The following is a 16252-nucleotide window of genomic DNA, read 5'->3' as shown; positions in this document are numbered from 1 at the left end:
GTGGTGATGAGAGATGAGGGAGAGTGAGAACTGATTCAATGTACTGATGTCGACATGCAGGGTGGATCTGTGAGCCAAAGTTGTTGAGGAGTCGATAAACGTCATCCTAAATCTGGAGTTAATCTCTCTCTCTCTCTCTCACACACACGCATACATACACACACACACACACACACACACAACACCACACACACACACACACACCACACACACACACACACACACACACACACACACACACACACACACACACACACACACACCCTGCAGCCCTGACTGTGTGCTTGTATTGTTTTCAAACATTTACAGTTGCTTCATGTCGACTTAATTCGCTGATGTTGTTGTTTCGGTTCACTTTATTATTGTTTATTGCTCCAGTCATTTATTTATCTTTTTTTTTTTTTTTTTTTTTTTTTACAATTATTTTATTAACATATTCAAAATAAAGATTTAAATGAGAGAAACACTTGACCTCCCTGAGATGAAGACAGACTCTGAGCTGCATGGTTTAAATCTTCAGTGGAGAATAGAGCAGTGTGTGTTTCTGTTTTCACCTCCTGATTCTAAATCATCTTCTCATTTTTCCCTCTCTCTCTTCTCGTCCCTCACGGCACATTCAAGGCAGAACATTTAAAGACTCCTTTTCTTTTGAAATTTAATTTAAAAAATCATGATCATGATTGAACACGATGATAAACAGATTGTGCAATTATTCTGATTTCCAGGGAGTGAATTAATAAAACTAAAGACAGGTGACACATCACTTCCCCTCCTGCATTGACCTGCTTTAATTATCTGTAAACACACACAAACACACATTATCAGTTGATGTATAAGTATGTGTGTGCACATGTAAAACACCCTGTGGTATGATTAAGGATGAATTCAGCCACCTCTTCCCCGCTACACGGCGCCCCCCTCACACACACACACAGAGTCATTATTGTCCCATTGATCCGTCTGATTCTTTACAGCAGAACATTATGGACGCCGTCTTTTTTGTCTTCCGTCTGCGGCGGCTCCCTTTGTGCTCCGCTCGTCCCTTTGAACAATGAATCATATTTAGCTACGAGAGGAAACAAGGAGCCCTTTGCAAAATCAGGAGGCGGCGAGTCAAAGAGAGAGAGAGAGAGAGAGAGAGAGAGAGAGAGAGAGCCAAGACGAGGCAGTGCACACACAGAGGAGAGAGAGAGAGAAACATGAGGGCAGGACGGAGAGTTTAAAGGGTCCTGAGCAGAACTGAGCACCTTGAAACCCTTCTCTTTCTTTATGTTTGGTCTTTAATTTAATATTGTGACATGATATAGAAAGCTTGAAACGTAAGCAACAAACCAGCCCGAAACATTTTGAAAAAAAAAACATTCCTCTAAACCCAGGCATTTCTGCTTCTTTGATCATGTAGTCCGTACTCATCAGGATGAAGAAAATAAGACCACAGAATGCAGAATGTCTGTGTTTATGTAGTGTCACTGTTTCTGTATCAAGTTGAATGCTTCTGTTTTTAAATCCTAAACGGCGAGCCAGGGACACGGGATGCAAATTATCCACGACTAGAAACCTGTGTGCATGACACCTACTTTGTGTTTTACATATGAAGCGATGCTCGTTTGCACGAGTCCCCGTTAAATAGACACACAAAAGAAAAGAAAGGTGAAATCTGGAGGAAAAAACCTTTGACATTATAAATCTCATCTGATGCTGATACGCTGTGTTTCAATCAGGAGAGACTTTATTAAGAATAAATAATTATTCAGGAAATAAATGTGGGTCAAAGTCTTGGACTCCATCATGACGACCTCATGTACTCGGAGGGGTAATGCGGCAGACAGCAGGATAGGACACCCCCCTAAAAACAAAAGAGTGAAAACAATGAGGAAATAAAGTAAGAGAAGGACGATAAGGACAGAGTTTGTTAGAGGCTGTAGGCGATGTTGAAGAGGAGAGTTTTAAGGGATTTCTTGAAGGTGGAGAGTGAGGGTGGGGAGGGTCTCTGATGGTTTTGGGGAAGTTAGTTCCAGAGGGTGGGAGCGGCAATAGAGAAGGTCCTGTCCCCCCAGGACTGATGGTTAGTCCTGCAGGAGGGGGCAGGAGGTTTGTGTCTGCAGGCCTGAGTGTGCAGGTGGAGGAGCTCAGACAGGTAGGGGGGATGAGCTCAGACAGGTAGGGGGGAGGAGCCAGGTTGTGGAGGGCTTTAAAGGTGATGATGAGGAGTTTGAAGTGGATATGCTGGGGGACGGGGGGCCAGTGGAGGTTATGATGGACGGGGGTGATGAGGTCACAGGTGCAGGAGTGTGTGAGGAGACGGGTAGCGGACTTCTGGATGTGTTGTAAAAATAAAAATAAGGAGATACACTAATCCGGTGAACGTGAATGTGCATGGGTAGTGGGTGATAATAACTGAGATTCTAGGGAGCTAAAGACACTCCAAGATATTAACCAGGAATACTGATGCAGGCGCCGTGTTTCTGCTGCAGAGTAAAAGATAAAAACGTAAAATGAGAGTATCTAAAAAGAGTTCAAATCACTTTTTCTTGGGTGTTTATGTAAAATCTGATAAAATATGATGCAGGATCCATTTTTTTGTGCAAGTTGTATCCAAAGAAAATATTTAATGCATGAATATCTTTTATTCTTGCATGAACTTTCAGCTTTGTCTATACAGGTTTTAAGGAATTTAAGCGTTTGAAGATGTGAATAAAACCAGATTCAGTGCTGGATGCAGTGTCAGACTTATTTCTTTGAACATGTCTCAGGAATTTTTGCTTCAATCAAAGGCCAAATTCAGGGAGAAAATGTACAATATGTAGTACCTGATGAGATCAGTAATCCCACACTCAGCATATTTACATCATCATAAATGTGTTGTTTGGATTCAATTCAATTCGATCGACAGTCGCCCAGAAACAAAAAGCAAAATAGCCTCACAACTGGATTTAAAATGTCGCTCAATCCTGATATGGCACCTTCTATGCCCCGCCCACTTCAAACCATAAAGACTAAAAACACAGAAATGTTCTGCATCATCCTAACTTTGTCTTATTCTCATCTGCTCCTGCAGGGAGCACAGTAAATGTTTTCAGGTTTAATCCCCTTCAAACAGCAGCTGCACATTCTAAGATCAACATTTCTACTTATTAAAGTAAAAAAACACATTTTCAAAACAGAGTTAAACCATACACATCGTGTTTAGATTAAAAGCCTTCATCTGAATGACACAAACAGAAACCAGAGAGGCTTCATGGAGTTAGAATGCACTCACTTTTGGGGCCCCCTGCTGGTCGTGTCTGCTCCATCATTTAAGCTTCCACTGACTGGTGTTTTAAATAACAGTTAATCAATCACATTTCTCCTGGAGTTTTATTCATGTGCATCAGCAGTGTTTTGATCATTAGGCAGAGTTTTCCCCCCAGTGCAGGAGCTTCTGACTTCAGGCTGCCCTCGTCTTCACTGCAGTCACATTACTGCCTTTAAATCTTGACATCTAACCTCTGCAAGGTCAAAGGTGACACGTTCGTATATTTAGAAAAAAGCACGATAAAGTGCTGTCAGAGTTTCCTCCTCACCTTCTTCAATCCTCCCTGCTCCGTGCTCTCATCAGTGTTTCCCGTCTCTGCCTGCGCCCTGATTGATGCCGTCACATTAGATGTATGTGGAACACTGACTCTGGCAAATGAACACATCAACTGATGACCAGCTGTTTCTAATTATTATACACTGGTTAATTAGGACGCCGTGTCACCGTCAGCGGCAGCCGTGAACTGTGTGAAATTCATAATTCATGCTCTGCCGTCCAATCAGCGTCCTGATCCAAACGCTAGGCTTGGATGGAGAGGCCGCTGCCAAATATCTATTTGTGTGTATGTGTGTGTGTGTGTGTGTGTGTTCACGCCTCTCCCTCACACCTCTCTTTCTCTCTCTCTCTCTCTCTCTCAGCAGGGTGTGTGTGTAGGTGGCGGTGTGAAGTGTCTGGATCTCAAAGGTAAGCATCTCTCCGTCATTATTAAACATGATGGAGGACTTCATATGATGCAGAGTGATTCTGTGAGATGTTTAATTATATAAAAAAAAAAATATGGAACAACACGTCATTAATATCTTCATAATCGTCCTTAATATCGTCAACATTTTACGAGATAACGAGAATAGAGTGTGACATCAGTTAATGACAGGCCTGTCAGGGGGATTTGAGTCGTCCTTTATCTCAATATAGTTATGTGTACATTCATTAAATGATTCGATTACTGCATCATTTTGGTGTTTTTTTTTACATTTTAAAAACACAACACACAACCTCAAAAGGCCTCAGTGAAATCTGGGGCGCCCACACATAGCCTAGCCACTTCGTCGGGCATGTGCAGATGTACAGAGGCTATAGTCCTCATGAAGCGGCCGTGGGTTCGAATCCGACCTCCGCCCTTTGCTGCATATTGTCTCCCACTCTCCCCTTCAAACATGTCCCGCCCCGCTTCAGCTGTCCTATCCAATAAAGGCAAAAAAATGGCCAATAAAAAATGAATGTCATTGTCCCACAAAACAGGAACAGGCAGATTGAAGTAGCTGAGGTGACACCTAGCAAACAGCTCCCAAATGTCACTCTAAGAGGCCCCGCCCCCTAATTCTACATCACTTTAATCCTTAATATAATGTAAACAGGTGAGTTCATCCTGAAAAGTTGTCATGAAGAGATAACTAGAGACCAACATTTGTGTTTTGTACCAGCTTGTAAACATGTTTATTTCAGCGTTGAAGTCGGATCTTTTAACATGGGGCTCTATGGAGACTGACTCACTATTGGAAACAGCCTCTAGTGGACACTTGAGGAAGTGCAGTCACTTACAGCATCGGCTTTGTTTTTAGTTTTCAACAATTTGATTTCCAAACCTCAAACTGAAATATAAGCTTCTTGCCTTTGGAACATCAGCATGAATAAAAACCTGAATCAGGATCTGATCTTGACTTTGATCGTTGAAAGAATTACCCGGATTCAAGCCTGTTAATCAGATACTTGGTTTAATCGTAGCATGGTCGCCGTTCGTCGTCTCTCCTAACTGAAAAACCTTTGACAGAGTTTCACTTTAAAGGTGTTAAACCTCCTGCGGTCCTCACAGATATAGATAACCTCTGCAGCAGCCACGTGTGCACACAGCAGCAGCGGTGTGAAGTTGTGCGTTCGATGCCGTGATGGGCGTCACCGTTGTCACGCTCTGATGACTCTGACTGCGGGTGTCGCTGCCTTATTATCTCACAGACGCAGGGCGGATTAGAAAAATGGGATTTTAGATTCTGCCTCCACCTCACACACACACACACACACACACACACACACACACACACACACACACTCTGCTCCATCAGCTCAGTGATTATTATTACAAAAAAAAGAGGGGAAAAATCATTTTGTAAATAATTATGGTGCTAATTATCATCCCCCCTCCCGGTCTGAGGAGATAAGAACCAGGAGCGAGACTCGGTTTGATCAGAGTGAGACTCCTGATCAGGTTTACTGAGAGAGAAACACTTAGAGCAGAAACACAGACTGGTTTAATAAACACATCGTGTAGAAGAGAACTTATTTTTGAGCAACATCAGATCACTAGATGACCCCTGAGAAGCCCCCCGTTAAACACACTTATTACCTAATACATAAAAAAACAAAAACAAAGGGTTGGTTGATGGATTTCTAAATCAAGGGTAAAGAGAAGTTTGAACGTACAATATGTTGAATTTGATGACAATGTTTACATAAAATATAAATTAATTTAAAATGGACTAAACTTATGTTATAAATATATATATATGTTGTTGTTGAGTACTTACACTACCTGAAATATTTCCAACAGTTATGAAAGCCAGAGAAATCCGTAATTTTAGAATTGTAACATGACATGTTTTGTCGTGGCGTCCGCCATGATGAGCCGCCATGCTGCTAGCGTAGCTGACATGATTGACAGGTGGCCACGGTTTAACGGTCTTAAACCCCGCCTCAGCTCCAGCTCTCAGTCTGTCGTTAGGTTGACAAAAAGTTAGGCTGAGACAGGATTTCCAACATGGCGGCTGCTGCTGATGAGCCTCCAGCGCCCCCTGCAGGAACAGATGGCTGACATCACTCAGGCTTCGTCCATTAATATTTACAGTCTGTGCATAAAACTACTAAAAAAAAGCGTCCTGAAATGTTCGGGGAGAACACAAACAGGTTACTGTGTCTCAATTCGAGCAGTGGTTCCCAAACTTTTCTGCTAACTTGTATCTAAGAAGCCTCACCCCCCAATACCATCCATTATCTTAACCGCTTTTCCCGTTGGGGGTTGCGGGATTCCTGGTGCCGATCCCGGCTGTCATTGGGCGAGAGGCGGGGTACATTTAGTGACATATAGAGACAGACAACCAGTCGCACTCACACCTACGGGCAATTTAGAGTCACCAGTTAACCTAACGAGCATGTCTTTGGACTGTGGGAGGAAGCCGGAGAACCTGTCTCCTGACTCCTGTCAGACGGGGATTCGAACCAGGAACCTCCTTGTGAGGCAACAGCGCTAACCACTGCAATTGTTTTAATTAGAATCTGAATTCATCCAGACCCTTGAATAAAGAATGGAGTAAATATTTTAGCATTATTAAAAACATTTGACATCTCCTCACAGCAGACCCCCCCTCCTCCCCCCCTTCGTAGAAGAGCATATGGATAAAGTAAATCAAATGTACTAACGTAGGATGCTCCTGAACTGAACTGTCAATGTCTACAACCATGTCTATACAAAGTGTGTGTCTGTTATCAACCAAAATAAAGTTATTCAATATTTAATCTGAACATTGAGGGGTAAAAATAATCAGACATTTTGATGTTTTGGAAGATAAGTTTGTGTTTTTTTATTTTTTTTTATTGATTCTGTTGTTTTGTTCTGCCGTCAGTAATCAATGAACACTCCAGCACCATGCGCTGTGTTCCTCCTGTCATCATTATTTCTGTTTCTGATTACGTCTCAGAACTTTATTTAACCACACGTACATGCACACACACACACACACACACACACACACACACACACACACACACACACACACACACACACACACACACACACACACACACACACACAAACTTTGCCTATAAAGGAAGTTGTTTTGTCGTAATTTCTGCTGAAACATTCACTTCAGGGAAAAAAAAAAAGGATAAAGCACATTTACAGTCGTGCAATTTTGCGTGTTAGCAAACAGCCTCCAATTATCTCCTGTTTGATTGCGTTCCTCCATCAAGGTGAGCGATTAGACCAGCGCTCCTGTGAAGCTCTGGAAGCCGTCCTCAAATCGCTGCACTTTGATTTCATCAATCTGCAGGCGGCACAACTGGAGGAAAATGTGAGTTTTATGAGCAAAACTTGTTTTCTTCATCTTCGTCTTCCAATTCCAACACAGTTTCATATTCAGGCCCCGGCCCCGGATCAGATTAGAACACGTTTTTTTCTTCAGAAAGAACTTCATAACATTCCTGTCAAATTTGGAGCCCGGCTTTCTTCATTTTTTCCTCCTCACTCTGTTTTCTCTCGCAGGGAGCCGCGTCCTTGCTGGATATGATTTTGTACTATGAATCTACAACCCATCTTGACATTTCTGACAACGGCAGTATGGGAACATCGTGTTGGAGGGCCCTGGCTCATTTGATAAAGCAGGTTGGCTGACGCGCTGGAATAGTAATCTTCTCTTGTAGGCTTCCTCGTGGGGGAAGAGGAGGGGAGCGGGGAGGGTAATGTACATCAGGAAAGTGAGTTTGTTTCACATTACACACGCTGAAGATGCACTGTGGAGCAAACAGGGCCTGAAGTTCTCCCTCTGTGAACGACAGCACGAGTACATCAACACAAAAAAACGTCTTCACAAACAGATCCACGCGTTGCTGCAGCTTCACAGTTAGCATAAACAAAGAACCGGTTGGCCGGGAGGCGAGGAGCAATCATCCAGCATGAATACACGTGTCGATGTGATCAAAAGAACAGTGTCGAGGCTCAGAGCATCACTTACAGTTCTCAAGTTAATGTGATGACGCTCTATTTCCCAGAGTTTCACTGAACGTTATCTTCAGGTCTATAAGATTAAAAGCTGCTGCAGAGATGGAGAAGAAGACTTTTTCATGTATTAAGTGACTGAAAAGCTTATGGTCATGATTTATATCAGGGGCTTCTCCAGAGAGGTGGCCATGGGGTGGCATCTCCCCCCAAAAACATCTCCCCCTTACATACATTATGATTGGCTATTTACCCTGTCAGAGGCGGGACTTATGTTAAAATCACAGACCCTGGCGAACAGGCTGCGAATAGTTTTCTTTACATGATGAAGTAGTAGATTTCCCTTTGTTATTGTTACATCAACCTTAAAAACTTAAGAACTTTTAGCCATCCATGCATACCACATCAATGCAGAACTCAATATGTAAATCAAGTGATATTTTCTAAGGAGAATAAAAAAAATGTGTTCTATCGGTTCTGTCTTCTATCTTACATCCTCTCCTTCCTTCTTTGTGTTGCACATTGAAATGAACTGCTTCTTAATGCATTAGTGTGTATTAACTGTGTGCCTGCACCATGTGTGTGTGTGTTTCAGAGTGTGCGTCTGTCCAGACTGGATGTGTGTAACGTTCCTCTGGTCGACTACCCAGCTCAGTCTCTGTCTAAAGCTCTGCTGACCGGCCGGCTCACAGCGCTGCATCTCCACAACGCCCAGCTCAGCGGAGTGCCTCTGTACACACTGAGTATGACACACACACACTCACACACGTACAAACACACACACACACACACACACACGCTGAGCAGTGTAATGCCACATAGACACTCTTTCATGATACAGTGACGTCATGTTTGTTTGTTAAATCATGTTTGTGTGAAAGTGTGGACAGTGTGTATGCTTACATGTTGTGCATTGTCTGTGTGTGTGTGTGTGTGTGTGTGTGTGTGTGTGTGCGTGTGTGTGTGTGTGTGTGTGAGCATGCGTGTGTCCTGTGGCCAGCAGGACCAGATTTTGACCGCTGACCCTCTCTGCAGGTCTGGACCCGGATTAGAGGCCTAATCTCTTACCTGTCACTTTACACACCGCTGCACACTTCTACGCTTGCTCTGTCAGCCAGGACACGCACACACACACACACACACACACACACACACACACACACACACACACACACACACACACACACACACATTCTACACCTGGGGTCTGCTAAAGTCTCTAAAACCAAAAATATAAAATGAAATGAGCACATTTTTCATTTGACATATTTAATAACCATTCCACTAAAAAAACATGGGAAGTCACTTTTTCTAAAATCCTATTCCTCTGTTTTTAGCAACTTTATAAGTAAGAATAATATTTGCTGTTATAATTGATATATAAAGGATCATGTGATATTTATGGTCTTGGTCTTGTCTCGGTCTCAGAGCAATCTCTGGGGTCGGATATGTCTCGGTCTCGGATAGTGTGGTCTTGACTACAACACTACCATTGCAGACCTCTTCCAAGGATCTTGCATTCGGAAACCATATTTTTGGAATAAATGGTCACAGCTTGGCCGCTGACTTCAAAATCAACTACAAACATGTTCAAGTTCAGAGAAGTCCACTCGTCTAAAGAAAGGAAAACACTCAGAAAAAACAGTAAAAATTGAGCTCGATCTATTTAAAACAGCTCAATACATGACCTCGGCGTCTGCAGGTAAAGGAGTGTGACCAACGTTAACAGTGCATTCACTCCTACTTGCACGTTGCACAGCATAGAAACACTTGATTTGTTACGCACAGAACATTAAAAGTGTCATTAGAAATATAAAAGACAAAGCAGGGGCTCCACTTTTTGCGGTCTGCTCTTTGACCTTCATTGACTGACAGCTTCTTCTTTGGCGAGTACACACAAACACGGTTAATGGACGAGTGTATGGATAAATAAATACACTCACAACGGGTGAACACTCAGAGGGGGGTTAAGTGCTGGACATGGATGGACACACATGAACTCACACACACTGACAAACGAATACACACACACACACACACACGCACGCACACACACACACACACACACACACAAAGCAGTTCAAGTTCAACAGTGGTGGTTAGTAAACGGCTTAAGATTCAATTATTTTGTTTTTGATATTCCAACTAAAATCCCTTGCAAGGACAATTTTCAGGCTGGTCTGAGATGCAGTGTGATGGTGAAAACAATCTCTTTCTGACTTTTCTTTGGGACAAAAAAAATCCAAACTGGAACTCGGGCGTCTCTTCTCGTCTCAGCTGGAGCAGATAAAGATCTAAACGGACTCAGTGTGATGTCCACTCTTCATGACAGAAACTTCTCCAACATTTTCCGCTGTTTCCTGGATCTCTTTGATATTTTAGGGTCTCACAACCTCCCTCCTCCTCCTCCTCCTCCTCTTTCCACACTCAACCTCTTCCCCCTCCGTCCTCCCTGTCTACACCGAGCCCACCTCCACCTCCCCTCCTCCCCTCCCAGCAGGGGGTCCCAGCTGAGGATCATTGCCTTCGATCCGAGGGGGCCTGTGATTGCAGGATTGGGCGCTGGTGTTGGAGTCGACCGGATCAATCCCACCGATTCCAACATTTGGTTCCCACTGTGCCTGATGACAATGTTGGCATTCCACATGCAGCCCGGCAGGCCTGATCAAATCTGTCGCATCGATCTGGACACAGGGGCAGGGAGGGCCCACAAACACTGACACAGGAGACACACAGTACAGTACACCAAATATAAACACACAGGGAGAGAGCCAAAACACACACACACACACACACACACACACACACACACACACACACACACACACACATTATATCTCTCTATTAAACATGTAATAAAGAATGGTATGAAAGGAGTCCAACATGCAGAAATTTGGAGAGTGGGTCTTGAGATTTGACGAGTGTTTTATGAGGTCTGCGGTTCTAAAAGAGTCCCAGCTCCGCCTCCAACAATGGCTCCTCCACGTTTCTGAAGGAGTGCCACTTGATCTTTAGCGCAGTAATTTGCAGGAGGCAGAGTTCCTGCTGTGTTCTCGTTTTCATGCTCAAGTTCACTCGCCTTCAATCAGCCTGCTGCCGCTCCAACCTGCAGGCTCCATGTTTGGCACGATGGATCATATCTAATACCACTTTAAAGAAATCCATATGTCTTAATTTAGAGAGGAGGGGATGGGGTTGAGGAGGTGGTTCCATCTAAAGTTTGGAGAGAAAATGTAACCTCACACTCCGTGGGTCCTCCTCACTGCTAGCTTCTCTTTAATCTTTGTGAACAGATAAACTGAACATGAACGCAGAACTTGTAGAAGCAGGAACAAGATTTTTGTTGTCAGAAGTTTGGTGGTTGTATGGACTAAAATTGCCGTCATGCCATCATATGCGCTCCTTTACAAAGATGCGAGTAGCACTGACTTTAATATTTAAATGAGATCTATTATACTTACTTTGAGAATTTCTTATGTCAGTCTGGGACACCGATTGAGTAGCGTTGCGAGATGTGTAGCTCAAAAACCTCCTTACTAATCTGATACTGGCGTCAGTAAAACCCCTCATTTCATCCTATGCCTGAAACGCTTCATTTCAGCTACTGTCTCTTTAAGGCCCTCGCCTCTCCACGTGCCCACTTTCCTCCAATAGGCCAGCTCTGTCTGCAGTTGCAGGGAAATTTGAGGGGCGTTTTCCTTGAAAAAGAGATGCCTACAACTTTTCTCGAATAAGTCAGCAGAACAAGTCTTGCAAAGTTCTCGTAGCGTCTCGTTCAGAGCTGCAAGAAACCACATCCAGGGATTTACACCAACGATCTTGTGTTTAAAAAAAACATTTCCGAGGTTTAATATGGACATCCAACATCGTAACATTATATGTATTTATTTATATATAGATCAGCATAATAGATCTCCTTTAATATTTAATCTCATAACCTCCGATAAAGATCAGGATACTGATAAACTAAGGTAACCATCTGGGCAATATAGAGAGGAGAGCAGGTTCCTTAATCAGAGTTACAGCCCCATCTAGTGGCAGGCAGCTGTGTTACAGCTTAGACACAACATTTACATTCATCGCTGGCCTTTCAGACTGAGCTCAGGTCACTTGGGTTGGGGACCGGTTCAAGTCCTGGTGCGGATCAAGTCTGGAAATTAGTCCGGTAGCTGGAGACGTGCCAGTTCCATTCTTGAGCTTTGCTGAGGTGCCCTCGAGCAAGGCACCAAACCCCCACTAGCTCATGTTCAACAACAGTGTGAAATTGAATTTCCCCTTGCAAGATGATTAAAATGATATCGTCTTCTAATTTTTAAAAATACCAATAGTTAGATTAACAGACCAGTAATTCTGATGCAGACTGGTGAGGCTGATCATTTTATCTTGTAGTCGATGAATCACACATACTTGTACTCTAAGGGATTGAGGTACATTTAGTATCCTCTTCCTGATCTTTTTATATCTCTCTATCATTTTCTGTCTTCTAGTCAGTGCACTAAGGTCAAACAAAGCTTTGATAGAGCTCCACCTCACCGACAACCAGCTGAACAGTTACCAGGACGCTCTGCAGCTCGGAGACCTGCTGCGATACAACACCACCTTACAGACGCTGCAGCTCAGCAACAATGAGGTTGCAGATGCTGGTAGGAAACTCACCTCCATAACTGAACAACAACAATATTATTAACTCAAACTTGAAGTCATGAACTGCGTTAAATGTCTTCCTTACAAAAGCATGCCTATGTCATCTGAACTATGCTAATTTCTCTATTCAGAGTCGTTTTGTAGCTAGCTAACAATGGGAGCAAAGGCTGAGACCAAAAGACAAACTGAAACAGCCTTCAGCTGGTGTTGTCATGTTTTTTCCTCTCCAGGTTTGGAGGAGTTGTGTGATGGTCTGAGGCACCAGACTGCAGGTCTGAAGGTCTTACTGCTGAGGAACAACCAGATCACCGCAGGCGGCATGGTACACCTCGCCAAAGCTCTGGTGAGGAAGCCAATCGTTCTTACCCTTCAGATTTAAAGTCTTCAGGCCCTGACACACCAAGCAGACGACAAAGAATTAGTCTTTGTCTTGGCCAAAAAGATGCACTTGAACCGCAAAGACTACAGCTGACGGCCAACCACCACGTATGTTCTGTGCATGCCAGCAGGCGGCGCTAGTCGGTAATCGCCATTCTAAAAAGGGGAAACCTGAAGAGGGCGAGGAGGGAGAAGAATGCGGATATATAAACCGTTGTTGTGATACGAGAAGACCATATAAGTAATATAAGTACGTCTAATCAAGAATAATGTCTGATAAAAAGTTGAAATTGTTTACTTGCTTTTGTTACTATTGTTTTTCATCTTGTGCACTGATTCGCTAGGCTTCACAGCCAATCAGAGTCATTGCTTTCACCAACCGCGCAGACACAGACACAGATTAGAATCGGCTTAGAAAAGGCAGGTGGGGGCCGACGAGTTGCGACGAAGCTGGGCACTTCACAAAAACTAGGGTGACGTTTGTGGGCCTTGGTGTTTCAGGGCCTTTCTAGTACAATATTTCCTCTGTGTCGCTGTCCCTCCTTCGCTGCTCATGAGAAAAAATATCCTAGGAATATAATGCCAAAAACACTCTTTGGAAGACTTCCACTCGATCCAATCTGACCATAAAGTTCTCACAACGGCTAAAGTGCTAAGACTAATACCTGCTTTCATCTAGAGCCAGAATTTAGGAGCTGAACAGTATTCGGCCTCAAACAGAGATGTCCCCCTTTAAAACATCCCGCCTCCACTCCGCACGCTCCTAATAACATGCATTCCTTCCGCCTGATTGGCAGCATAAACTGCACCTTCCTGTCATGTGAGTGGCGATTGTGGAAGTCAAAAGGCTGGAAATTAAAGGCCCGCGTGGCACACACACTCACACTTACACTCACACTTTCCCTGTCTCCTCCAGTGATACCAAAAGAAGAAACACTTTGATTAAATAATAGATGTGCGTTAAGGAGGGCTGCTCATGTGGCCTGCCAGTCACAGGGATAAGTAGATGTCCTCTCAGGCTGTAATGATGATAATTAGACCCGTAGCTGGTTGTGTGGAATATGATGAAGAGGAGAGCTGTTATTAACCTTTCTGTTTGGTGCTTTTCCTCTCGGCTTCTTATAGGAAGAGGAAGACAGGGGTGTACATTTTGGCTTCTTATTCTCTTGACTGTCACTTCCAGGGTTAGTCCAGCAACATCTAAATATACTATAAAACTATTTTCCTGAGGCCCGTATGTGATGCACGACTTCTTTTTTATTTTTTTTGTGTGTGTATGTGTGAAAGCATTGTGTGTTTTGGTGGTTTGTCACTCCTTCACCCACCCTCGCCTGTTTTCAGCTCCCCTGCAGAGCCATCACTTGCTAATGTTAGCTCAGAAACGGAGTCAGCCAAGGTCAACAGACAACTACGCTGCTAGCAAGCAAGTTCGCTAACATTTGTTTACTTGCTCCCGTGCATAAATTGCACGTTAGCTAATGTAACCAAATATATCTTTGAATAGATAATATCACAGATATATCCAGAAAAATTCAGCCTTGAGATGATTGGCTTTATGGCCAGAACATTGACTATAAGAGATGGACGGAGCAACAGCATTGAGAGAGAAGCCAAAATATTTAGAGATCCCCCTTCGGACTGGCTGCAGACCGCCTTGAGTCGGTTTGAAGCAGGTATCATTAAAACCCTAATTTCAGCCTCTGCCTGCTGCTGTCTCTTTAAGGCCCCCCTCCCCACGTGCCACCTTGCCTCTGATTGGCCAGCTCTCTGAAAGCCTTCCAGGGGGCAGAACGCTGCAGGGCTGCACTCCATTGCTGGGAGAAGCAAGCCTACAGTATATAAGAGGTTTCCTATGTAGAGGCTGGAAGCCGTCTGATTAAATTCTAGATTGTCATATCAGGGAAATATGGCAGTCAGACTCTTTCTAAGGCCTCCAACATGATGATGCTGTTTTCTCGGATCACCTGGAACAGACGAAACACACATTGAACACACGTTACACTCACACTGTAATCTAGAAGATGATAATAATGGATGATCATTGTACTGACCAATAGTGTTCTGTTGTCAACTTTAGGTCAACTTTAACTAAAGGTAAATGGGTCAAACTATTAAGGTAAATTACTTCAACTTTAAATGTAACATGTCTCACTTTCCTCCATGGCAACACAGAAAGAACTGTACAATCAGAATACTCTCCGTTTTAAGGTTTGCAGATTGAAAGATCTGGAGAATAAGTAGCAAGACACTTAACTTAGCAAATCACAGAAGACTACAATGTGGAAAAAAATAGACCTGCAGCTGATAGCGTCCAATAAACCGAGCTGTTAATAACCCCTTTCTCTCCGTCCTGCATGCCTTGTTGAAGGATTAAGACAATGGGAGTCTACACGGGCCAAAATCATGTCTAAATTTAAAAACATAAAAAAGATTATTTGGTTAAATTGGTGAACATGTCACGCAGGCTTCTTGTTTTTCTACATTTTGTGCGTCTGGTGTTTTGTTTTTTTGTTTGAAGCCAGCATGTCATGTGTGAAAGCATACTGTGTTTTTGGTAGTTTCACACTCCTACCCCCCTCAAACTTCTCACTCCAACCCTCCTGTGGTTTACGTTTGACAGGCTTCAACCATGCTTGACTCTCACACACTCTCAACCACGCAGTCGCCTCTTTAATTGTCTGCTATTATCCCTCGTGCATATCCATCGGAGCCGCTCTCCCTCTCCTCCTCCCCTCTTCACCGGAGAAGCTTCTCGCCACGCGTTGGATGTGGCGTTGCCTCTCTGAGCGGCAACTCAGCGAGAAAAAAAAGAAGAGAGGAGGACGAGGGGGGGGGGGGGGTCCTCTCAAGTGTGTTTGTTGTCACAGCGCTGCAAATTAACTCAGAAGAAGACGCTCTGTGGGTCTGTCGCTCGCCTTCCTGGCTTCCTTTCCACCCCCGCGCTCCCACTCTCTTCAGAGCAGTGACCAGAGGAATTTAACAAGGGTGGCGAGGCGAGGGGGCATCGAGGAGTGGGTGGTGCGTTCCTCTTCAAGCTGTTGGGCAGCATGGGCCTCTTGTGCCCCAGACACCCCCAGCTTTGTGCGCCAGCTAATCAACCTTCAATGCTAATGTGGCTCTGGAGAGAGGAAACAGAAGTTCTGAGCGTTTAACATGAGAGGAAACGGTTTGAAAAGGAATAATAATCACCGCATAATAATAATGATAATTAAAACTTCTCCGCCTTTTAC

General features: G+C 43.7%; 1 protein-coding gene across 1 annotated transcript in view; it reads left to right on the top strand.

Annotated features, from left to right (window-relative positions):
• Positions 1–16252, top strand: part of si:dkey-288a3.2 (protein phosphatase 1 regulatory subunit 37) — a 50184-nt gene that overhangs the window by 5285 nt on the left and 28647 nt on the right. Inside the window, exons 3-8 of the mRNA XM_020657296.2 lie at positions 3934–3979; positions 7256–7356; positions 7548–7667; positions 8596–8743; positions 12488–12643; positions 12875–12987. Coding sequence (XP_020512952.2) covers positions 3934–3979; positions 7256–7356; positions 7548–7667; positions 8596–8743; positions 12488–12643; positions 12875–12987 — 684 coding nt within the window. The remainder of the gene's footprint in view (positions 1–3933; positions 3980–7255; positions 7357–7547; positions 7668–8595; positions 8744–12487; positions 12644–12874; positions 12988–16252) is intronic.

This window comes from Labrus bergylta, chromosome 18 (genome assembly GCF_963930695.1).
Source record: "Labrus bergylta chromosome 18, fLabBer1.1, whole genome shotgun sequence".
Taxonomy (NCBI): Eukaryota; Metazoa; Chordata; class Actinopteri; order Labriformes; family Labridae; genus Labrus; species Labrus bergylta.
This window is presented reverse-complemented; position numbering and strand designations above follow the sequence as displayed.